The sequence below is a fragment of the Oreochromis aureus genome, linkage group 3 (genome assembly GCF_013358895.1).
Source record: "Oreochromis aureus strain Israel breed Guangdong linkage group 3, ZZ_aureus, whole genome shotgun sequence".
NCBI lineage: Eukaryota > Metazoa > Chordata > Actinopteri > Cichliformes > Cichlidae > Oreochromis > Oreochromis aureus.
The window spans coordinates 125,231,073-125,256,528 of NC_052944.1; the positions used below are offsets into that span (position 1 = coordinate 125,231,073).

The following is a 25,456-nucleotide window of genomic DNA, read 5'->3' on the forward strand; positions in this document are numbered from 1 at the left end:
ATATCAATTATAAGTGAACTATTCTTTATCTACTAGCCATCAAGGTTAAACATTTGAATGTAAAATAAAATAAATAAATAACAATAAAAATAACATGATGTAATTAAAATGCACAACTTACATTAAGGACATCTGCATTTGTATCCACAGTCTAAAAGTAAAAATGTGTTAGTAATAGTGCAGGTATTTGTAAAAAAAAAAAAAAAAAAGAAAAGAAAAAGAAAAAAAGAGGCAGTAACTGTGACTCTTCTAGTGGGATGCGAAATGCAAAGGTTTAAATTTACAGTATAGTAATGCATGTACAGATAACTGTGGTGTGAAGTGTAACTGAATATCAGAGAATCTCAAAGAAATTAAATGTGTTTATTTTTTGTATTTATCAATCATAAAACCGTCTGTTTTGTAAGCCTAATTCTTAAAATATTTAGATAAATGGCCTGTATTTGTATTGCGCTTTACTAGTCCCTAAGGACCCCAAAGCACTTTACATATTCAGTCATCCACCCATTCACACACTGGTGATGGCAAGCTACATTGTAGTCACAGCCGCCCTGGGGCGCACTGACAGAGGCGAGGCTGCCGGACACTGGCGCCACCGGGCCCTCTGACCACCACCAGTAGGCAATGGGTGAAGTGTCTTGCCCAAGGACACAACGGCCGAGACTGTCGGAGCCGGGGCTCAAATCGCCAACCTTCCGATTACAAGACGAACTGCCAACTCTTGAGCCACGATCACTCCATCAGATCATGGAAATTAGGAATCAAAAGATACCTTAAAAACTTGAATAAATAGTACATTTTCTAACAAATACAAAACAATATTATTTAATGTTATTGTGTTGTTATTATTATATTTTACTTTTGTAATTTTTTTTATGTAAATATAATGGCAGATAGCAGAGTGGCTGCAACCCTAGGTACAAGTATATATAATTACATATAATATATGTGAATAAAGCAAGAATCTGTCTGGTTAGACACAGTGCTGACTGATGCTTACTAGGTTTATATGATTATAAACTGCACAAAAACAACAACAGCAACAACATTAATGATAACGATAAACAAAATTACTTAGATTTATGTAGATTTCACATCAGGAAGATCTGCATTCGATTTCATGGGCTGAAATAAATAGGCAGAAACATTACTGCTAAACAACCCAAAAAACCTCAAAAGCCTAAAAGTGACTTGAAAAGAATGAAAAGAAAGGTAATGTGGAACATTGCAATTAGTGAATACTAATAAAGCATAACTGTGCTTTGTTTCTAACCTTGGTAAGTAAGTACTCTGTAGCCAGAAGGAGAGGTGGGATTTCTGTGAAAGTCAAATTAAATGTGAATAGGTGTTGATAGTTATTATATACAGGGAGTGCAGAATTATTAGGCAAATGAGTATTTTGTCCACATCATCCTCTTCATGCATCTTACTCCAAGCTGTATAGGCTCGAAAGCCTACTACCAATTAAGCATATTAGGTGATGTGCATCTCTGTAATGAGAAGGGGTGTGGTCTAATGACATCAACACCCTATATCAGGTGTGCATAATTATTAGGCAACTTCCTTTCCTTTGGCAAAATGGGTCAAAAGAAGGACTTGACAGGCTCAGAAAAGTCAAAAATAGTGAGATATCTTGCAGAGGGATGCAGCAGTCTTAAAACTGCAAAGCTTCTGAAGCGTGATCATCGAACAATCAAGCGTTTCATTCAAAATAGTCAACAGGGTTGCAAGAAGCGTGTGGAAAAACCAAGGCGCAAAATAACTGCCCATGAACTGAGAAAAGTCAAGCGTGCAGCTGCCAAGATGCCACTTGCCACCAATTTGGCCATATTTCAGAGCTGCAACATCACTGGAGTGCCCAAAAGCACAAGGTGTGCAATACTCAGAGACATGGCCAAGGTAAGAAAGGCTGAAAGACGACCACCACTGAACAAGACACACAAGCTGAAACGTCAAGACTGGGCCAAGAAATATCTCAAGACTGATTTTTCTAAGGTTTTATGGACTGATGAAATGAGAGTGAGTCTTGATGGGCCAGATGGATGGGCCCGTGGCTGGATTGGTAAAGGGCAGAGCGCTCCAGTCCGACTCAGACTCCAGCAAGGTGGAGGTGGAGTACTGGTTTGGGCTGGAATCATCAAAAATGAGCTTGTGGGGCCTTTTCGGGTTGAGGATGGAGTCAAGCTCAACTCCCAGTCCTGCTGCCAGTTTCTGGAAGACACCTTCTTCAAGCAGTGGTACAGGAAGAAGTCTGCATCCTTCAAGAAAAACATGATTTTCATGCAGGACAATGCTCCATCACACGCGTCCAAGTACTCCACAGCGTGGCTGGCAAGAAAGGGTATAAAAGAAGAAAAACTAATGACATGGCCTCCTTGTTCACCTGATCTGAACCCCATTGAGAACCTGTGGTCCATCATCAAATGTGAGATTTACAAGGAGGGAAAACAGTACACCTCTCTGAACAGTGTCTGGGAGGCTGTGGTTGCTGCTGCACGCAATGTTGATGGTGAACAGATCAAAACACTGACAGAATCCATGGATGGCAGGCTTTTGAGTGTCCTTGCAAAGAAAGGTGGCTATATTGGTCGCTGATTTGTTTTTGTTTTGTTTTGAATGTCAGAAATGTATATTTGTGAATGTGGAGATGTTATATTGGTTTCACTGGTAAAAATAAATAATTGAAATGGGTATATATTTGTTTTTGTTAAGTTGCCTAATAATTATGCACAGTAATAGTCACCTGCACACACAGATATCCCCTAAAATAGCTAAAACTAAAAAGACAAACTGAAATCTGCATGCCATGTGTGGAATTGTCCTAAAAACTAAAAACTACTTCCAAAAACATTCAGCTTTGATATTAATGAGTTTTTTTGGGTTCATTGAGAACATGGTTGTTGTTCAATAATAAAATTATTCCTCAAAAATACAACTTGCCTAATAATTCTGCACTCCCTGTATAAAAAGTGTAAACAGTTTTATTTGTAATTTTTTCCCTTTCTGAGAAGGCAGAATAATAAGAAAGGGCTAAAGTACGTCACAAAATAATTAATTAAGTTACATATTTTGATGACCAAATTATGGAAGCGTGGAGCTGCCACCCAGGCAAAAGAAAAATAGCGCTATATCACGTTATAACGTGAAAAGTTTAGTGTTCTAACATTATGCTTTTCATGTTTGTATAATATAATATCAAGTTATTACAATATACATAATTAGCACGTTCGCACAATATTGTACAAACGTGCTAATTATGTATATTGTAATAACGTGATATTACATTGTTCAAACGTGAAAAGTATATTATACAGAATATAATATCCATGGAGGGAGTTTGATCGCATGCTCTTCAAGACAGCGGACCAAGAAGTGGACTGTTAGCCATGCAACAAGCTGAAAAGATACTCTCACAGTACCTGGAGTTCAACTCCTCTTGGCGAAGGACAAACATGTGAACAAGACCTGATAGTGTTAGCACAATAAACTTTTCACGTTATAACGTGATATACTTCTATTTTTCTTTTGCCTGGGTGGCAGCTCTACACTTCCGTGCCAAATAAGCGAGAATAAAGTAATATTTGAGAAAAGGCACCTGCTATCTTGATGATGGAGGCTTCATAGACTGGCCACCCCTGCCTTTTGGCTCCTTCTCGCCACTCCACCAAATAAAGGTCCGCTTCCTCCATGCCGGCTAATTATTCATCCTTATTAAAATCTTGTATATGTTAAGTTGGCAGAATTGAGAATTTTACATCTTTCAACCACTTAATTAACGCGAACATAATCGGCTTGTTTCTTCCCGTCTCCTCTATCCGGCCGTTCCTCTCACTGTCGGAATTCCGCTTCTCCATGCGCTAATTATTCATTTAGATGTCGCTTTTCATTTTTCAAAAATCGAAAATTGCCGCTTAGAAAGAAAGAAAGAAAGAAACAGCAACAACTAATAAATAGAATTTTTGCACGTTCATTGCACATTTGTGGGAATATTTAAATATTTACTTTTTATTAATTACTTTTCATTTTATCTTTATTTTTAAAATCACCATGGCAATGCTCATGTGCATACTCTCCTGCACGCAAAGGGCTTTGGAGTTGATGCAATGCCGCAATGCATTGTGGGAGCCCAGCACCATATTGGCAGGCCACGAATAAAAACAAGATTGCTACGAACCATTCTGAAAAGTAGCTCAAAAGAAAAAGGACGGTATAGAGACAGATTGTTTCCAGATGCAAAGAGACGATACTTGTAAAAAAATTGCATGCATTGGAAATGTGGACCCGTATGAAATACGGCAGTGGAGTAGAAACCCTGAAGACCAACCGCTATTGACCGCATGATCTAAGCTCGTACCTTGTCTGTGGAGTCAGCGCATACACGGCGAACCAATTTCGCAATTATAAATCTCTGGAGGTGCACATCCAATTCACCAAGGACTGGGTACAAGATTTGGCTATGTTTAGGCCGCCACGTTGTGAGTACGCCATCATTCAAACAAAGGTAAGTCAGTTTGATTAGTGCGAGTAAAATGCGTTTGATTTCCCCAGAACATTCAGATTAGTGCAAGCATAAATTCATTCATGAGGGGGAAATTACACTGAGAACATGCTGAGGCTCTGTTAAATGGATAACATAGTTCAGTGCACTGATGTGACATTGTGCTGAAGGATTTAGTCATTGTCTATGGTTAAAGAAATTGCACTAATTAATTCATATTTATTATAAATAATCATAATTACACATCTTGCTTCCTTGTTTGTGTCCTGTGTAACTAAAAACACATTCTATTTTAGTTTTATACATTGATCAATGACCTGCAGAATCTCTGTATCATATTACGTGTCCATAATTGTCACTTAAAGTCGAACTTTATGCTAAAGAAACAGACAGATTTAGAATGTAACATGCAGCGTTCTATAGACAGATACATAAAAACACTGTGTTTGTTACATTTATGATGAATGGATTTGAAAGTAGATTAAACACATCTGTGTCGGCCTTGGCTCATTAAAGTTCTTGTCTTTAAATGAACTTTGTCTTTGTGTGTTTCAGGTACTGAAATCTCAAAGACTGAATGAACCAGCCCACTGCACCTGTATGGCCGGAGTCGCGGAGACCTGCACCCATGTCGCTGCTCTTCTGTTTAAAGCAATAGTGAGGATCCGTGGCACAAGGACTGTTACAGATGAACCTGCATACTGGGTTTTGCTGGGTAATATGACCAAGATACAGTCAGTGGTTGGCCATAAGATAGACTTCTCCTGTCACTACAAATGGTCTGTTTATGTTTTAATTGAGAGAGAAAGAAGCCATCCTCAAAAAAAGAAAAATTCCACCTGCTACTGTGGAAGAGTTGTCTCAACTGATGGGAAAATATTTTTCCAAGCATAGTTCTGTTCTGAATAACCCATAATGTTATATTTAGGGGGCCATGTAAATAATTTGCATTTACTGAATATGTACTTACTAAGAACCACTGTTCAAAAGTTGAATAAAGAAACAAATAAATGTTTGCCTTTTTAAAAAAATTAAAACCACTTTGTACAACATCACATCAGTTATAATGTAGAATCCATGTCGTTTGTAGTTTACAAATGACAAAATGTTCACATAAAATCATGACAGCATTTAAATAATATCACCCACTACTAGCATTCTGTAATTTACTGTCTCTTTTGAAAACTTATCACTATACAGCACAATACTTTTAAGACTATTTAACAAGAGCGTTTTTCCCTGGTTTTACTACCACACTGGGGCAGATGTTCACCAAAACGCAGCAAACCTTTGCCATCTTATCCAGGAGGGTCAACTTTTCACCCTCACATGGAAGAAGTAATCTGATTGGCATGGTGGTATGTAGCATGTAGTTTGAAGCAGAGCTTTCGTAGTGCCCCATGTGTAGTGTATTAACCCCGATTCTTTTGTCCCCATGATAGAACAGAGAAAACTGACTCATAGTGTGTTAAAACATTTATATTTCTTTTTATTCAATCATCTTCCAGAAGAGAGAGACCCCTGCACAGCCCAAACACAAGTTGCAGGATCTCTAACATTACAAGCTCAACATGTGTCTTATATGGTGTTATTTCGGTACTTTACACGTCAGACAGTTTCGATACCAACATTCCTTATATGACAAAGTTCCTCTTTTCTGTCTGGCTTCGTGTATTTATATGCTACACAGCTCTACACTTCCTCTTTTCAGTCTGGCTGAGCACTTAGTTTGTGAGTCAAAAGTGGCCTTGCTTTACAAACCTTCATTATTAAAGTACATAAAACAATATAATGAGAAAATAAGGATACTGACGATATTAATTACATGACAAGTGCTGGATACAAAATAATTAGCAGCTTTATAAATAGAAGGTAGTTCTGCAAAATCACTCATTAGGATGTTTGTTCTAATTTGCTATTACCTCAGAGCGCATTGAAAATGAAACTAACAGGCTATAAAGAGTAATATGAACTTATTTAGAACTTACCAGAATGAAAATACTGTAGCACACCAACAGATATCTGGGGATGGTAGAGAACTGAATATCAGCTTGTCTCACAGCTGCTTTCCAGGCTAGAAGCCTTCTTTTGGTAACATCCGATACATAAGCTCCCTCATGATGCTTCCAGGTGAGGAAACAATGAAAAGAGAGCGCATTTTCAAGCTTATTCCCTTGCCGGTAGTGCAATCTAACATTACAACCGACCACACAGCAAGCATTTGTTTGGCCTGCTAATATGGCGCCTTGACCAAAAATCCTGGCTATGCCCCATCCCGTAAGATCACGCTCCAGAGCCCTATTAACGTACGGATCTAGAAAGAAGACGCTGCATTTTTTAACTCTGAGTGTAATGGAGAATGAGCCTATTTCCAAAAAAAGTGGAGTGTCTTCCTTTAAGTATTATATTGTATATATTGTCAAAAATTAAAGTGTACATAGCAGTTGTCATTGCCATCCCCATCCTTATGTATATTGATGGCTGATTGGCTGTACGAGCTTCATGTTTAGCAAACTAATGTTTAACTGTGATTTCTGCTTTGTAACCAGGTAAACGTGTACAGATGAACTCTATGCTCTGAGCTTTGACTTTATAAATGAGGAAATGACTCAGAGTGTCAATCAGCTCAGTGTACAAGCTTAACCGTGAAAGAAAGAAGAGGTAACAAACAGGCTTCCAAAGTGTGGGGGCAATGCCATTGCAGGGAGGGCGCGGTATGAATGAAAAAAAAAAAAACTACAACATTTTTTTAAAAAGGGTTGGACAATGCCAGTATAATGGACATGTTTCTGATGGGGCTCCCACACAAATGGAAAGCAGAAAATGAAGAATTGCCAAATATGTTTCCAAACCAACTTCCTTCCAAGCCAAAGACTAGAAAATGTCTTGCCTTTTAGCTTCACCTGCACAAGTGCCAAGGTCGGTCTCCCCAGCAGAATTTGTTTCCCTGCATCGGGAACATGCGCTGGGCTGCCAAAATCACGGACAAACAGTATCCCACATCCTTGATTTTTATTTCACAAACACTGTTTGTGTTTGTAGATCGACCGGTAAATTGAGAGCTTTGCTTTTACACTCAGCTCCCTCTTCACCACGAAGGACTGGTGCAGCGTCCGCATCATGCGGCTGCAGCACCAATCTATCTGTCGATCTCCGGCTCCCTTCTCCCATCACTTCCGAACAAGACCCTGAGATACTTGAACTCCTCCACTTGGGGATAGGAGCTCATCCCCGACCCGGAGTGGGCACTCCACCCTTGAGAACCATGGCCTCAGATTTGGAGGTGCTGATCCTCATTCCTGCTGCTTCACACTCGGCTGCGAACCATTCCAGTGCGAGCTGGAGGCCATCACTTGATGAAGCCAACAGAACCACATCATCCGCAAAAAGCAGAGAAGAGATTCTGAGGCCACCGAAGTGAAAGCCCTCCGCCACTTGGCTGCGCCTAGAAATCCTGTCCATAAAAATTATGAACAGAATAGGTGACAAAGGGCAGCCCTGGTGGAGTTCATCACCCACCGGGAATGAGCCAGACTTATTGCCGGCAATGCGAACCAAGCTCTTGCAATGGCTGTACAGGGATCGAATGGCCTGTAGAAATGGGCCAGACACCCAATATTCTCACAGCACCAGATGGGGACCACCACCCCGGTCTGCCAGTCCAGGGGTACTGCCCCTGATCGCCATTCAACATTGTAGAAGTGTGTCAACCAGGACAGCCCTACAACGTCCAGAGCCTTCAGGAACTCGGGGCGGACCTCGTCAACAACCAGGGGCTCTGCCACCAAGGAGTTGTTTAGCTGCCTCAGTGACCTCGCCTCCGGAAATTGGCGGGTCATCCCCTTCATTCCCAGACTCTTCTTCCTCCTCAGAGACGTGTCAGTGGGATTAAGGAGGTGCTCAAAGTATTCCTTCCAACGCCCGACAATTTTCTCAGTCGAAGTCAGCAGCGCTCCGCCAGCACTATACACAGTGCAGGTAGAGCACCGCTTTCCCCTCCTGAGACGCCTGACGGTTTGCCAGAATCTCTTCGAGACAGTCCGAAAGTCTTTTTCCATAGCCTCTCTGAACTCCTCCCACACCCAAGTTTTTGCTTCAGGCAAAAACTCAGGTTTTTGCCACATTCCGCTTGGTCTGTCGATACCTGTCAGGTGCCTCCGGAGTCCCACCGGCTAACCAAACCATTTGGTTTGGGGATTACCACCACAACAGGCACCAACCACCTTGCGGTCACAGCTCAATGCAGCAGCTTCGGCAATGGAGATGCTGAACATGGTCCATTCGGACTCAATGTCCCCAGTCTCCCTCGGAATGCTGTTGAAGCTCTGCCGGAGGTGTGCGTTGAAGATCTCGCGGGCCGTGGCCTCTGCTAGACGTTCCCAGCACACCCTCACTACGCGTTTAGGTGCACCAGGTCTGTCCAGCATCATCCCCCGCCACCTGATCCAACTCACCACCAGGTGGCGATCAGTTGACAGCTCAGCCCCTCTCTCTACCCGAGTGTCCAGAACATATGGTCGCAGGTCTGGTGATAGGATTACAAAATCGATCATTGACCGTTTCTTGTAAAAAAGAAAAAGAAAAAGGAGGGCCAAGCGAAAAATGTTTGGGAACCACTGAGCTAACAGATGTGTGCTCCTCATCTCTGTATGATGTATGTATGTATCTGTATGTATCATGTGTTTGAATGAATCTGTGACTGTAATAGTGTTAAAAAGTAAATGTGATGAGGACATGAATGGAAAAAAAGTGTGATTAATGATGAAGAATGAGAAGAAGAAGCTGACACTTAGCTGTCATGCTACTCATGTTTCACAGTAAAAAAAAAACTGGAAATCATTGCTTACCTGAGCCTGAGGATTTTTGATGATCAACAATAATCTGATGCAGTTTGATCACAAACATTTTTAAATTTGTGTTGATGTAGAACTGCGTTGATCATATTCTGACTTTAGACTCTAATCATTTGTAAAGTACCGCAGTTCTACAAGTTCCCAGACGAACCCTGGGACTTGTTGAACAATAATATGATGAAGTTTCTTAGTAACCACTTGGTTTGATTATTGTGTGAAATATGCAAACATGGCTGACATTAAACATCAGGGTTATCCTGCTGATAAATGTCCCAAACTGAGTTTGTAAGAATGTGTTTTTCAATCTTTTGAAGTTTGTTTGGATTATGAGGAAAATGATTTAATAACTTCCCGCTAATACACAACATTTCATCATATTCCCTCATAACCCTCTTTTGTCTGACCATTTGAATTTCCAATACAGGATCCAGAGAGTTTGGTGAAAAAAATGACAGTAGATGTTTGTGTGAAAGTGCTGGAAGCACATTTGTGTGTGATGTTCTTTCAGTGATGGTCCCTGAGCACTGGTCTCACAGCCAGCTGCATATAGAGACCAGTGTTGTTAGTCCAGGTCAGAAGATGACTTGTTGGAATGAAAATGAGCTTATAGGTTGTCTGCTTTAATAATGTGACTGGAAAAAGGTGTTGTTGGACTTCAAATATGTCAATTTCTTTCACACTTCACCTTAAAAGTGAAGCCATGTAGTTCCTTGAAGGAAAAACATGACTTTTTCATGTTTTTATGAAAAATGTTTTTTTTCTTTTGTTGTATTTGTTTGAAGCTGCTTCCTATTGGCTTAAGCTGTTTGGAGTTTCCATTTTCTAAACTTCTACATTCTGAACTTTCTTCAGCTCTGAAAAGATTATATAACACTGAATGATTTCAAGCACACCTTGAGGCGACTTTTTGTGATTTGGCGCTATATAAATAAAATTGAATTGAATTGAAATGAAATTGAAAGCACACACTTTGTCTAATAAACTTACATCATTCATTCTTTATACAGATTGGAGAACTGTGGTTTGTCAGAGATCAGCTGTGATTCTCTGGCAGCAGCACTGAATTCCAACCCCTCCCATCTGAGCGAGCTGGACCTTAGCTGGAACAAGCTGCACGATTCAGGAGTGAAGCAGTTATGTGGTTTTCTGGAGAATCCAGGATGTCGACTTAAAACTCTGAGGTCAGTCACCATGTTTTAGTTGTGCTGAGATGAATATGATGTGAAAGTTGTGCTGAGACTAAACTGCAGTTATAAGGCTGATATTATACCGATCCACACCAAGGATCTTCATGGCAAAGTCTGTTTTCTTCTTCTCTGGTTTAGTTCATTGACTGTAGCAGAACAATGTTCACATTTCAAATAGTGATATTCAATATATGGCTCGCTGCACACTGCAGCACAGCATGCTGGGTAATGCTTGATTGATGGCCTATCTTCTCACCCTATCTACAGGAGAGGCTAGCCACCCTCCGGTGGAAGCCCATTTCCGCTGCTTGTATCCGCGATCTCATTCTTTCGGTCACTACTCACAGCTCGTGACCATAGGTGAGGGTAGGAACGTAGATCGACTGCTAAAGTGAGAGTTTTACTTTGACGCTCCGCTCTCTCTTAACCACAACAAACAGTTACAGCGACCGCATCACCGCAGCCGCAGCACCAATACCTCTGTCTATCTCCGCTCCTTTCTCCCATCACTCGTGAACAAGACCCCAAGATATTCTCACGGCTTGCGCTGGCAGATCGTGGGGAAGTGGGGACGGAGGACCCAATCGCAGGACTCCTGCGATGAAAAGTGTTTTATTTTCAGTGCAGTAAATAACAACAACACAATAATCCCTGTGAGCTCCCTCTACTGCTGTGTCCTGTCGTTTCCAAAAGTCCATGCTCATGCTCTCCTCTCCCATGTCTTCCCACTCCCCGTGCACGCTGCCCTCCTCTGTTCCATTCTCCTCCTGGGGGAAACACAATAGAGGCAGCTGTCAGAACACTTACTCCAGTGGGTGTACACTATCTGCTTGTCACTACACTACACACACTAACTTGGAGTCAGAACTCAATCATCCAGTGTCGGTGGGACCACCATCATTGGTAAATGGTAAATGGCCTGTATTTGTATAGAGCTTTTACTAGTTAGTTTGAATCCATGGGGAAGAAAAGGGTTTGGATTGGAGTTGAATGGAGTATGTTGTGTCAGAGAAGCTATGTAAAGTAGAAAAGGGAAGTGTGGAGAAACTGAGGAATGCAGTGGAGAGAAGAGTGTGTGTGTGTGTGTGTGTGAATAACAAGGAGTGAGAGCGTGTGCGCGCAGCTGGATGGGAATCGGACAACGAGGACAAGGGACTAGCTTTGAGGACAATCAACCTCTACCTGAAGAAAAACTACAGTTCCAGAGCAACAGTATTGATTTCAAGAATCAGCAGCAGGTGAACAGACAGTGGCGCTGCCCTAAATCTTAAAGGATTCAGCAGCATGTACAAATACCATCACAGATGGAAGCATGCTCTCCAAACTACAAGCTGGGAGGTACACCAGCAACATCATCTGTGTGAATGGACTCGAGAAGACTTTATGAGTTTCACATTTCCCATACTGGGAGTTGAAATGGGAAAGGAAAAAAGTGAAAGATAAGGCAAAGCCGAAGAGGAGTGGCCCACTGGGCCTCTGGCACGCCAGCGACTATGAACTGCTGCAGATGGGAGACAGACAGCTGTGATGAGAGGAGAAGAAAGCATGGAGGAAAAATGAAGGCTGTGTGGTTAATGTGAGTGCACATGAAAATTAGGTTGAAATTTGGGAGATTGATAAGGTGTCCGGAGCAAGGCAAACAAAAGTAAAAAAAAAAAAAAAATGTACACACATACACAAGCAGAGAGATGTGAGAGAAAGTCAGTTTTTAAGGAAATGCCTTTTTGGGGAAGAAAATGAGCTGGGAGAGAGACAGGCTCTGTTGAATCTACAGCTCCACTGCACAAACATGCATTAACTTGCCTATTAACACGCACACATGCTTACACTCATGAACATGCCCATATCTCAGCAATGTTAAAACAGGGAAAAATTAACAAATGCTAAGTTTATCCACTGCTGGCTAATAACTCTCTGGACAACAAGTTAACTTTTTCTAAAAGAGACTGGTATGACCAACCACTGATCAGACACTAGGTTTAGTTGTTAATATAGTAAAATTGTGAGATGCTTTCTGCTGATTAAGCATTTCTTTATTTACTATATAAATGCATGTCAAGGAAGCACTCAAAACCTGCGGTTATCCTAACTGGGCATTTATAAAGTCAGTAAAGATGCACAAAAAAGAAGATCAGACACCAGCTAGGGAGGATAAGAAAGACAGACGCAACAACATTGTCATTCCCTATGTAGCCGGTGTATCAGAGGAACTCAGGAGAGTTTTCTCCAAGCACGACATCCCAGTGTATTTCAGACCCAGCAACACACTCAGACAGAAACTGGTTCACCCGAAAGACAAAACTCCAAAACACAAACTTAACAATGTGGTGCATGCTGTACAGTGTAGTGAGGAATGCCCAGACCTCTACATCGGAGAGACCAAACAGCCACTTCACAAGCGCATGGCACAACATAGAAGAGCCACCTCCACGGGACAAGACTCAGCAGTCCATCTGTATCTACAGGTCAAAGGTCACTCTTTACAGTGACCTTTGTGCCAATGTTTGTGCCAATGTTCACATTTTGGACAGAGCAGACAGATTGTTTGAAAGAGGAATGAAAGAAGCCATTTATGTCCACTGTGAGCGACCATCTTTGAGCAGTACAGACCAGGGGAAGAAATTCCTATTTAAGGGAGGAAACATTGAATGGAGTGTTTTAATGGTTAGAGAAAACCCGTCCGGTGTCGTCCCTCTGGCGGATGATTTTTTGTGTGCTGATTTAATAATCAGCTCCTTTTAGGCAGGCCTGTGAGATTGGAATTAAAAGTGCTCTAAAATATTTAATTGACAGCAAATGCAAGGTGAGCTTCTCCAGATGACAATAGGTTTACGAGGAGAACACGTGTCTGGGATATTGACTGTAACAGAGGGTAAGTCCTGGGGGTCTAAGTTCACATGAGTGGACCACCAGACTTAACACTTTAGCTGCTACTTTTTTGTGTTACTGATTGTGTGAGAAGGAAAATGTGTATACAATGTGAAACTATACTGTGTTGTGTCACGACGAGTAAGATGAGCCGTGTGGAGATAATCAAGTAGGATCCAAATGCAGGCACTTTGTAAAGGTGAGAAGGTGGTTTATTGAAATACACGGCACAGGGAAAAAATGGCAAACGGAGACAAACTTAAACTATACTGGAAACAACTAAACTACGGAGCAGGAACCAGAACATGAACATGAAAGACGGTGAGCAGAGGTGGATGACGGTAGACAGCAGGGATAACAGACAGAAGACACGACTTAAATACATGCAGAGAAACACAGGGAGATTACACACAGGTGGGGGACACAGCTGGGAGTAATTAACGAGACGAGACAAGAGGTAAAACTGAACACACTCACATGAGACTAGGGATGGGCATTGATAAGATTTTCACGATTCCGATTCCATTTTCGATTCTGTTTAACGATTCGATTCTTTATCGATTCTCTTATCGATTCTTTTTAAAAAAGGAGAACACTAAGGTCGATTAGCTTAGAACTTTGTTTTATATCTTCTCTTTGAACAAGATAGAAATTTAGGAGTAACATGGCCTTACAAACCCAACAGTGAGATCTTAAGAGATCCACAGCCTACGGCTCTTCAATGGGGTGTCACAGGGTCCCCAGGAAAAAAAAATTGTAAATGTAAAATAATAAAATGAATATTCTTCTGTAGCAATAACAAAGTATAACATAAATTATTCTGTAGCAATTACACAAGAATATCCAGTAATGTCCCTGCCTACAATTAAACACATTCACTTACTCTGTCTGTCTCTCTCATCATGGTCACCTAAATGCAGCGCACAGTAATGGCAGGTTTTGTAATAAGGCAGATCGCGCTAGCATAATATGCAGTGTTAGTTGATTATTTACCTGCCGCATTAACGGGAGAGGACGTGCAAACGTTACCGCTGCTGCTGGGTTGAGATTCACGAGTCCGGAGCGGAATTAAAAACACAACATTCATTTAAGGTTATCGCGTGTTTTGTGAGCAAATGCTTTTGCATATTCGTAGTGTTTCCTCCTTTAAATGAAATATCTACTTTGCAAGTATTGCAAGTTGCCCTGTTGTCATCCGTTCTCGTAAAGTATAACCAAACTTTTTAGCGTTTGAGCCGCCTAGGCACTCTGCCAGGTAAATGACGCTCCACAACGTGGTGACGTCATTCGGGGCGACTGGAATCGATAAGGGAATCGTTTGCAAAAATGGCAAACAATTCCAAGGAATTGAAACAGTGGGAACCGGTTCTCAACAAGAACCGGTTTTCGATACCCATCCCTACATGAGACGCAGACCTTCACAATAAAACAGGAACAAGAAACCATCACACAAAGACGCAGACTCGACACTGAGAGACAGGCAGAAAATGACACATGGAACTAGACCTATACTAAGCAGACACAACCGAAGAACAAATCCTTAAACATGAACAAACAGACACAAAGAATTCTAATAACAATAATAATAATAATAATAGCACCCGAAAAACACAACAATCATTCAAAAATAAACCAAAACATCAGAACTCAAACTACTGGGTCGAACCGACCCAGAACCGTGACATGTTGAAACAAGTGTCACTCCTTTCACAGCAGCAGATTGTTAACTTCATGATTTACAGCAGCACCTCTGGAGTCTGTACAATCCAGGCCTGACCTTGGAGGATACACCAATGACTAATGTTTTTTTTTTCCTCTAAGGGTCTTTGTGGAGGACTTTGGCATCACACGGACAGACATGAGTAAAAATGAAGCAGGATGTGCAGTGACTGCAGGAAATCTTAGTGTTGAGCTCATAGAATGAAAACAAGTGACTGACTTACTCAAAGAACAAGCAATGTTCACAGTAGTGTAAAATAAACACATGGGATGATCTGTGATTTGGCGAAATTATGGCAACAATAGTGTTTTAATGATCTTGGGAAATAGATTGCACAACACAAACTTGTGTCTGTAGTGCTAGAAGCCTTATTGCTCGTGTGACCTTCAGTTGTTTGCAAATGTGAAGTTTGTATTAACACACAGATTTTGTTTCTAGGCAGTTGTGGTGTGAATACAGGCTCAAGGTGGAGTTCACGAGATTTAACATGAAAACCATACTGATTTCTAAGGAGCCTGGAAACCTACAGCCAGCTTGGCCTGTGGTACATAGCCAATTATTAGAGATAGGTTGATCATATTTGATATTGAAGCATTAATTAATGGCAGGACTCCTTTGAGTAGTTTTGTGGGAATGGGGTCAAAAAGATATTTTGATGGTTTGGTAAAGCTATCTCTAGACCCGTCTGTCTTAGCTAATTATAGGCCAATCTCCAACCATCCTTTCATATCAAAAATCTTTGAAAGAGTAGTTGTCAAACACCTAATAGATCATCCGCAGAGGAATGGCTTATTTGAAGAATTCCATTCAGGTTTCAGAGCTCATCACAGTACAGAAAAAAAGCTTTAATGAAGGTTATGAATTATCTTCTTATGGCCTCTGACAGTGGACTCATCTCTGTGCTTGTCCTGCTAGACCTCAGTGCAGTGTTCGATACTGTTGGCCATAATATATCTAGGCAGTATCTTTAGAAGACATAGCATACATTTTCACTGCTATGCAGATGACACCCAGCTCTATCTATCCATGAAGCCAGATAAAACACACCAATTAGTTAAATTGCAGGAATGTCTTAAAGACATAAAGACCTGGATGGCCGCTAACTTTCTGCTTCTTAATGCAGATAAAACACAGGTTATTTTACTCGGCCCTGAAAATCTTAGAAATATGGTATCTAACCAGATTCTTACTCTGGATGGCATTAACTTGGCCTCCAGTAACACTGTGAGGAACCTTGGAGTCATTTTTGACCAAGTCATGTCCTTCAACACACATATTAAACAAATATGTTGGACTGCTTTCTTCCATTTGTGCAACATCTCTAAAGTTAGAAATATCCTGTCTCAGAGTGATGCTGAAAAACTAGTTCATGCATTTATTACTTCCAGGCTGGACTATTGTAATTCCCTATTATCAGGATGTCCAAAAACCTTGCTGAAAAGTCTTCAGCTAATCCAAAAAGCTGCAGCAGGAGTACTGACAGGGACTAGAAAGAGAGAGCATATTTCTCCTGTATTGGCTTCCCTTCATTGGCTTCCTGTTAAATCCAGAATTAAATTCAAAATTCTGCTCCTCTCATGCAAGCTCTTAAATAATCAGGCCACATCTTATCTTAATGACCTTGTAGTACCATATCACCCTATTAGAGCACTTCACTGTCACAGTGCAGGCTTACTTGTTGTTCCTAGAGTATTTAAAAGTAGAATGGGAGGGAGATTATTCAGTTTTCAGGCCCCTCTTCTGTTGAACAAGCTTCCAGTTTGGATTCGGCAGACAGACACTATCTCTACTTTAAAGATTAGGCTTAAGACTTTCTTTTTTGCTAAATGATATAGTTAGGGCTGGACCAGGTGACCCTAAATCCCCCCTTAGTTATGCTGCAATAGACGTAGGCTGCTGGGGCATTCCCATGATGCATTCAGTTTTTCCTTTCCAGTCACCTTTCTCACTCACTATGTGTTAATAGATCTCTCTGCATTGAATCATATCTGTTATTGATCTCTTTCTCTCTTCCACAGCATGTCTTTTTCCTGTCTTCCTACTCTCACCCCAACCGGTCGCAGCAGATGGCCGCCCCTCTCTGAGCCTGGTTCTGCGGGAGGTTTCTTCCTGTTCAAAGGGAGTTTTTCCTTCCCATTGTCGTCAAAGTGCTTGCTCATAGGGGGTCATATGATTGTTAGGTTTTTCTCTGTATCTATTATTGTACGATCTACTGTACAATATAAAGTGCCTTGAGGCAACTGCTGTTTTGATTTGGTGCTATATAAATAAAATTGAATTGAAAGAAAAATTTCTAGACTTCTTTAAGTTGCTTGAAGACGTTTCACCTCTCATCCAAGAAAGTTCCTCAATTCTAAGATCAAATGGTGGAGAGTTCCAGATTTAAGCCCTGCCGGAGTGCCCTCCAAGGGGGACATGGACCCCTTACTGATGCTCTACCTAATCACACAAGCCCAGGTGTGAAAACGAGTGTAGGTTACAATCAGCGAAAGTATTTGGGTGAACTCATTGTGCAACCTAGCCCCACCCTGTCATGTGATTTCTTGAGGTCAAAAGGCCTAGGATGTCAGTGGGCATTAAGGCGTCTGGGAAGGGATATCAAAACTGGATTACAGATGGCATACAGCCTGGCTCTGTTCAAAGATTACAGGCCATGTGGCTCTGTTCAAAGTCGGTTGCTCACAGCAGACGTAGATGGCTTCTTTCACTCCTCTTTCTTACCATCTGTCCTCTCTGTCCAAAATGTGAACATTGGAGTCCTCGAAAGAGTGACCTTTGTCTTTATGAAGCAGGTGAACTGCCGAGTCTTGTCCCATGGAGGTGGCACTTATATGTTGTGCCATGAATTGGCTGTTTTGTCTCTCCAATGTAGAGTTCTGAGCATTCCTCAGTACACTGTACAGCATACACTACATTATTAAGTTTGTGTTTAGGAATTTTGTCTTTTGGATGAACCAGTTTTTGTCTGAGTGTGTTGCTGGGTTTTAAGTAAACAGGGATGTCGTACTTGGAGAAGACTCTCCTGAGTTTCTCTGACAAATCTGCTACATAGGGGATGTTCCACTATTGTTCCATTTGTCTTTTTGATCCTACCTTTAGTTGGTGTCTGCTCTTCTTTTCTGTGCCTCTTTGCTGACTTGATGAAAGCCAGGTCTGGATAACCACATGTTTGAAGTGCTGCCTTTACATGTGTTTGTTCCTTCTTCTTTCCTTGAGGCATTGAGGAAACATTTTCTGCCGTCTTCAAGCAACTTAAAGAAGTCAAGACACTTTTCTTTCTAAGCTCCTTAGACTACGATGACCTGGATGACTGAGAACCTTCACAGACACCCGCTGATTTCATTTTCACACAGGTTTACAGACCTGGAGCAAAGCCACTCCAGAGAAGAAGTCTGATGTTATAAAATACATATTTTATTTATTTTTTTATTCTCTTTGGTGAGTTGATGCATGGAGGAGACCATGTGTCAAAAGGAGGGATTCCAGGTTTAACATGAAACTATGTTTCTTTGATTTTTCTGTGATTCATATACAGGTATTAAACCTGTACAGGGGCACATCCATGTTTAGATAGGGTTTTAATGACCCATAAGCAAAGTTCATCTAACTCAGAGTAAAATGTGGTTTGATGATGGCTGATTTGTTTTCCAAAATGGTTAGAAGTTTTTTTTCTTTTAGTAAGGAGGTGTTCCAGAGCGGGAACGTCAGGTTGAAACAGATGAGAAGATTTTTTTTTAGAGAACCAGCTAGATGCAGGGACCATTCCAGGGACGGGAGACAGCCCAGAAAGCAATTGAGGTCGAGGGTCAGGCTGTTTGGGGTCCTGCTAGTCATCATGATAAGATTCAAGAACCACAGTAATAGCCACAGAGGAGGATTAGAAAGATCTCGGCAAGGGTGCATGACATGCTCTGCCCGTTCATCCTACAGCTGTGATGAAACAGAGAGCGAAAGAGCGCCCTCCGCCAACAAGAGTGTGCCAAGCTCCACTCACTGACTGGCAGAGCGAGACTCTGTGTCATCTACGAGGGATCAGCGAGAGAACACAGTTAACACCTAATTAAACAGTCAGGCAGTTTTTGGCTGAAAATGTTCACTGGGTGGTTCAGTTAAGGTAGTCACTGGTGCGACGTTTCTAGTCATTTTACTAATGATACAGACACATGACTCTCCAAACATCACAAACTGTTTTTAGAGTCCTGAGCCTGATTAAAAGCAGCTGGACTAATTACAGTATGCAGGTTTTATAGCTACTTGACTAACAATTACTTGTATACATTTTGTAGGGTTACTAGACTGATTTTACTAGCATGTCAGTTTCTGATGCGTAAGTCCATTAGATCCTCATTGTCTGAGTAAGCATAGTAAAAACAGGGGTGAGTTCATTTGACGTGTGTACTGAACTTTGATACATTGTTTGACACCCTGAATAGGATTTGGGGTTCATCACATTTCATTGAGTGATTTTTGTTAGGCCTCAAGCATGCTGGAAGCACCTAAAGAATGAGGTTTTTCTTCTAGAGGTAAAATGTGATTGATTGTGTTGGTTCCCCAATATGCGTGACTGATTTGGGGACAGTAAGATAATTGTAAATGCCTTTGATAAGTTTTAAACTGTTTTAGATGGGTTAAGTGCCCTAGAACAGTAAGGCTATGGTACACTACATAGATAGAAAATGAAGATCTATCACTTTGTTGTATGTTTAGCTCAGAAGGGTTAATGTTTTGTGGCTATGTGGTAATACATAGCTACTTCTGCGTTTTACCCCAGACGTTGAAAAGCACTAATATTAACAAGTTATCTTATGTTTGTGGCCTTGATGGAAAACGTCTGGACGGGGCAAAGTAGACCAGCAGAAAGGATTGTGTGTGATGTTTGGAGGTGTGTGCCTCAATTGCTAACAATGCTGTGGATGAGGGTTTTTATAATAAAAGAAACAGTTACTAAACTGGGAAACATGGGTTGGTGGATTTGTCTGTGAAGGTTCTCAGTCATCCAGGTCATCGTAGTCTAAGGAGCTTGCAAAGAAAAGCATCTGGACTTCTTTAAGTTGCTTGAAGACGTTTCACCTGTCATCCGAGAAGCTTCTTCAGTTCTAAGGTCAAATGGTGGAGAGTCCCAGATTTAAACCCAGTGGGAGTTTTCCCCCAAAAGATGGACAAAAGGACCCCCTGATGATCCTCTCCTAATCACATGAGCCAAGGTGTGAAAATGGATGTGGGTCACAATCAGCCAGGGTTTCTGGTGAGCATATTGTGAAACCTGGCCCCACCCTATCATGCGATTTCCTGAGGTCAGATGGCCCAGGATGTGAGTGGGCGTTAAGGCGTCTGGGAAGGGAGCTCCAAACAGGATTTTAGATGGCAGATAGTTGGTGTCGTAAGCCACAGCCTCTGTTTAAAGATGGTCACTCACAGTGGACATAAATGGCTTCTTTCACTCCTCTTTCAAACCATCTGTCCTCTCTGTCCAAAACGTGAACATTGACATCCTCAAAGAGTGACCTTTGTCCTTTAGAAGCAGATGAACTGCTGAGTCCTGTCCCGTGGAGGTGGCTCTTCTATTTTGTGCCATGCGCTTGTGAAGTGGCTGTTTGGTCTCTCCAATGTAGAGGTCTGGGCATTCCTCGCTGCACTGTACAGCATACACCAAATTGTTAAGTTTGTATTTAGGAGTTTTGTCTTTCGGGTGAACCAGTTTTTGTCTGAGTGTCTTGCTGGGCCTGAAATGCACTGAGATGTCATGCTTGGAGAAAACTCTCCTGAGTTTCTCTGATACACATACATAGGGGATGACAATGTTGTTGCGTCTGTCTTTCTTATCCTCCCTCGCTGGTGTCTCGTCTTCTTTTCTGTGCATCTTTGCTGACTTTATGAACGCCCAATTAGATAACCGCATGTTTTGAGTGCTTCCTTTACATGTGTGTGTTCCTTCTTTTCCCCTTCAGGCTTAGAGGGAACATGTTCTGCCCGGTGGTGTAGGGTGCTAATTACTCCAAGTTTGTGTTCCAGAGGGTGATGGGAGTCAAAGAGGAGGTACTGGTCCATGTGTGTGGGCTTCCGGTAAACTTCGAGGTTGAGGTTGCCATTCTCTTCAATGTGCACGGCGCAGTCCAGGAAAGGCAAACAGTTATCCTTTGTGTCTTCCCTGGTGAACTTGATGTTTTTATCCACGGCGTTAATGTGAGCAGTGAAGGATTCCACTTCTTGTGTCTTGATTTTGACCCAGGTGTCGTCTACATATCTGTACCAGTGGCTGGGTACTCTTCCTTTAAAAGAGCCAAGAGCCTTCCTTTCCACTTCCTCCATGTAAAGGTTGGCTACAATAGGTGACACGGGGGAGCCCATGGCACAGCCATGTTTTTGTCTGTAGAAGCCCTCGTTGTATTTGAGGTGGATATGATGATTAAGTGGAGAAATATGTCTCACAATGATAGACTTCCTTACCTTAACAACAGGTTCATATGAGTGAACAACTTGATGTAACTAAAGTTGAAGTTTTATTTTGCAGATGAACAACAGCTGTTTCATGTTCCTGTATATAATTCCATTTTTTTTTTTGTTTCTTTATATAACTATCATCTTTTGAACAAAGGGTGGAGACTCAGAGGAGAGGATAGTAAGCGTTAAGATGACCAGGAAGTGTAAAACTGTTTTTTTCCTTTTTTTTTTCTTTTCCCTTCTGATTGCAGGAAGGACAAAACTTGGGGAATTTTTTGAGTGCACAATGTTGTTGATGTTATGTTCAGTAATCAGAAAAGAAATCTCCATATGTTTTACTGTTATTTTAATTTGCAATTGTGGAAGCAGATTTGTTTCCTGTTGTATTAATCACATATTTAACCATATCACTTTAGTATTAGTAATATCACTTTCACATTAATTATATGCTAGTTCACCACAAATGGGTCTTATGCTCTATCACACTTACACATTGGCACAGTGAGGCCATTATAAGTTCAGGGGAGACGGTAAACAGAGAGTGAGACTCCTTCTGCTTATCAGGGATGTGAATCTTTAGGTAACAACCAAGCAGGAAGGAAGGTCATAACTCTCTGTGGGGTAGAAGGTTTCAAGGATGTGCTGGGGCTGAAGGTATAACCCACAACCCCATGAGAAGGGCCAACATGTAAGAGCTGTGAAATGTCTTTGTCTGTGTGTGTATATAAGATATGAGCGCAGCAACCATTGTAAGAGACTGCTTGGGTGTTGGACCAGAGTCCCTCCATATTGCAATATGATATTAAACTCACTTCAAAGCATGTTCACCGAGGTGTTTGCAGGTTATTTTAAAATTTCCATAACAATGTTGAAATGACAGGATCATATTCTGACTTTAGAGTCTAATCATTAGAAAATGCTGCAGTTCTGCAAGTTACAATGATCCCAGATGAACCCTGGGACATGTTGAACAATAATATGATGAAGTTTCTTAATAACCACTGGGTTTGACTGTTGTGCGAAATTTGCAAATATGGCTGACTTTAAACATCAGGGTTATCCTGCTGATCAAAGTTCAGTTTGTAAAAACATGTTTGTCAATCATTTTGTCTGGTTTCTGAGGAAAATGATTTAATAACTACCCACTAATACACAACATTTCATCATATTTCCTCATAACCCTCTTTTGTCTGACCATTTGATCCCATTTGAATTTCCAATAAAGGATCCACAGAGTTTGGTGAAAATAATGACAGTAGATGTTTGTATGAAAGTGCTGGAAGCAAATTAGTGTGTGATGTTCTTTCAGTGTTGTACTTTGTAGACGGTCCCTGAGCACTGGTCTCACAGCCAGCTGCATATAGAGACCAGTGTTGTTAGTCCAGGTCAGAAGATGACTTGTTGTGTGGATGCCCTCAAAGGGTTTCCACACTATTGTTTTCCTGTTTCTCTTTATTGTGTGGATGCTGGAGGCATCCACACTATTGAGTTCCTGTTTCTCTTTAAACTTTATTCTTCAAGTTGCTCCCCCGTTTTTCGGCACTTAACTACTCCCTCAGTTTTCAGCCGATTTTCTCAGTTCAAACTCTAAACTGTTCTGCTATTTCGGCTAATTCCAGCTATGACTTTTGGTGCTTATTACTATTATACTTTTTAAAATATTACACTTTTTTCCTTTAATTTGTCCCATTGAAATGAATGGGAAACTTCCACAATTCTGCTAAAACTTGTTTGTTTTTGAAACTCCCCATTCAAAGTCTATGGGGAGGTTTTGAAATTCAGAGCTGAAATTCTGTAACGGGAGGCATTTTCAAATCGCCATATCTCTTTAACAAAGCAAAGTTAGGACATGAGGCTTGTGCCAATATATCTTCAGACACTGCTGACACTCACAGTGGAAGCAGTTTTTACAATTATCTTACCGTTGAGCAATGAATTACGTTTGTTTGAGGGGTGGAAATCTGTCCTCCTCTCAGTTTTCAAACTCCGAAAATGAAGCCGTTTCTTCTCTCGTCATATCTCCGCGACAGAGGGACAAAGAGCAATGAAAATTGCAGTCAAAGTACACCAAAGTCCGCTGATTCACCCAGTACAAGAATTATGCTGTTAGCCCTCCTAGTTTTTGAGTTACACGACGTTTTGTAACTCCAAAAAGCGGCGTTTTTCGCCTCTCACCGCGATCTAATTCTGACTGGTCATCAATCTGTTTTTCAGACACCCGCCCCCTGTCCAGGTGGCGCAATCATACTATGTCTGCAACATCACAGTATTTCTGCCAATTCAAGGAGGCTGACTGTTACTAAGTGCATCAGTGTACATAGGTCATCTGTTGTGTTGGAGTGCCCTCTTGTGGCGCCTTTTGGGTAGTGCCTTAGTAAACGTGAACACTGCAAAGAAGTGGTATCAGACTGGTTTGTAGTGGAGGAATTTGTTGCCAGTTTCTTTCATCTTTAATCCGTATTCATGTTGTAATGTAGTAGTACCACAATATGGCAGAAACACTATGTTTTGGCACAAATACTTTGATTTGGTATACTTTAGCTTCTTCACCCCTTTTCAGCAAAATTTTCATTTTTTTCACCTCTTTTCAGCCCAAATTCTGCTTATTCACCTCTTCTGCAAAATTTTCAGCCTTTTCACCTCTTATTAGCACAAATCTCAGCTGTTTTCAGAAAAAACTCTTTTGAGCAGAAATTCTGCTGATTCATCTCTTTTCGGCGCATCTTTTCTGCAAAATTTTCAGCCTTTTCACCTCTTATCAGAACAATTCTCGGCAGCTGCTGCTCATTTCAGCAAAATTATCGGTCTCTCCACCTCTTCATTTGGCGAATGAGTTTGGCTCAGTAAGATGAGTAGCTGCCTTTAGCCCAGGAGGGCCAGGTTCAAATCCTGCTGAGGGTGACATTTTTTTTTTCACCACCATACAACTTTTTGCAACTTTTCATCTTTTTCAGCTTTTCAGCAGACAGGTTCAGCGTTAAGGCATCCACACAGCATTTTCGCAGGAAATGCAAATTTTTCTAGTTCTTTATTCCACCATATTCTAGTTGCTTCCGTACATTTTTTGGCACTTAACTACTCCCACAGTTTTTATCCGATTTTCGCCATTCAAACTTTAAAAAATTCTGCTCTTTCTGCTCTTTCCTGCTATGACTTTTGGTGCTCATAACTTCTATAATTTTTGAGATATTGAATTTTTTATGCAATATTTTTGCCCATTTCTGCCACATTATCAGTGGGGTCACTAGTTTTCCTTGCCGGTTTGAGCTGTGTTTTAGCTCAGTGAGATAAGCATCCGTTCTCAGACTGGGAGGCCCGGGTTCAAATCCCGCTTATGGCAACATTTCTTTCAGTTAACAGTTAAACTTCTTTAAGTTTAACTGCCTCAGGCATCCACACTATTGAGTTCCTGTTTCTCTTTAAACTTTATTCTTCAAGTTGCTCCCCCGTTTTTCGGCACTTAACTACTCCCTCAGTTTTCAGCTGATTTTCTCCGTTCAAACTCTAAACTGTTCTGCTATTTCTGCTAATTCCAGCTATGACCTTTGGTGTTTATTACTATTACACTTTTTAAAATATTACACTTTTTGTGTCCCATTGAAATGAATGGAAAACTTCCACAATTCTGCTAAAACTTGCTTGTTTTTGAAACTTAACTACTTCCTCATACTTTCACCTAGAAACCCCATTCAAACTTTAAAATGTTCTCAAAGTATTGGGCTATTCCTGTCTTATTCAGCTTTTTCAGACCTTCTGCCGTTTTAATCTTATACCTCTTTAAGTTTTCAGTTGCAAAATTGTGATTTTTCAGAAAATACATGCGTTGCTATGGTTGCTATTCAATTAACTCAGAGTGAGCGCTGGTCTGTTCTGAATTTTCTCTTCATGG

General features: G+C 41.1%; 1 protein-coding gene across 1 annotated transcript in view; it reads left to right on the top strand.

Moving 5' to 3' along the window:
• Positions 1 to 25,456, top strand: part of LOC120438040 (ribonuclease inhibitor-like) — a 265,601-nt gene that overhangs the window by 234,175 nt on the left and 5,970 nt on the right. Inside the window, exon 4 of the mRNA XM_039608504.1 lies at positions 10,359 to 10,532. Coding sequence (XP_039464438.1) covers positions 10,359 to 10,532 — 174 coding nt within the window. The remainder of the gene's footprint in view (positions 1 to 10,358; positions 10,533 to 25,456) is intronic.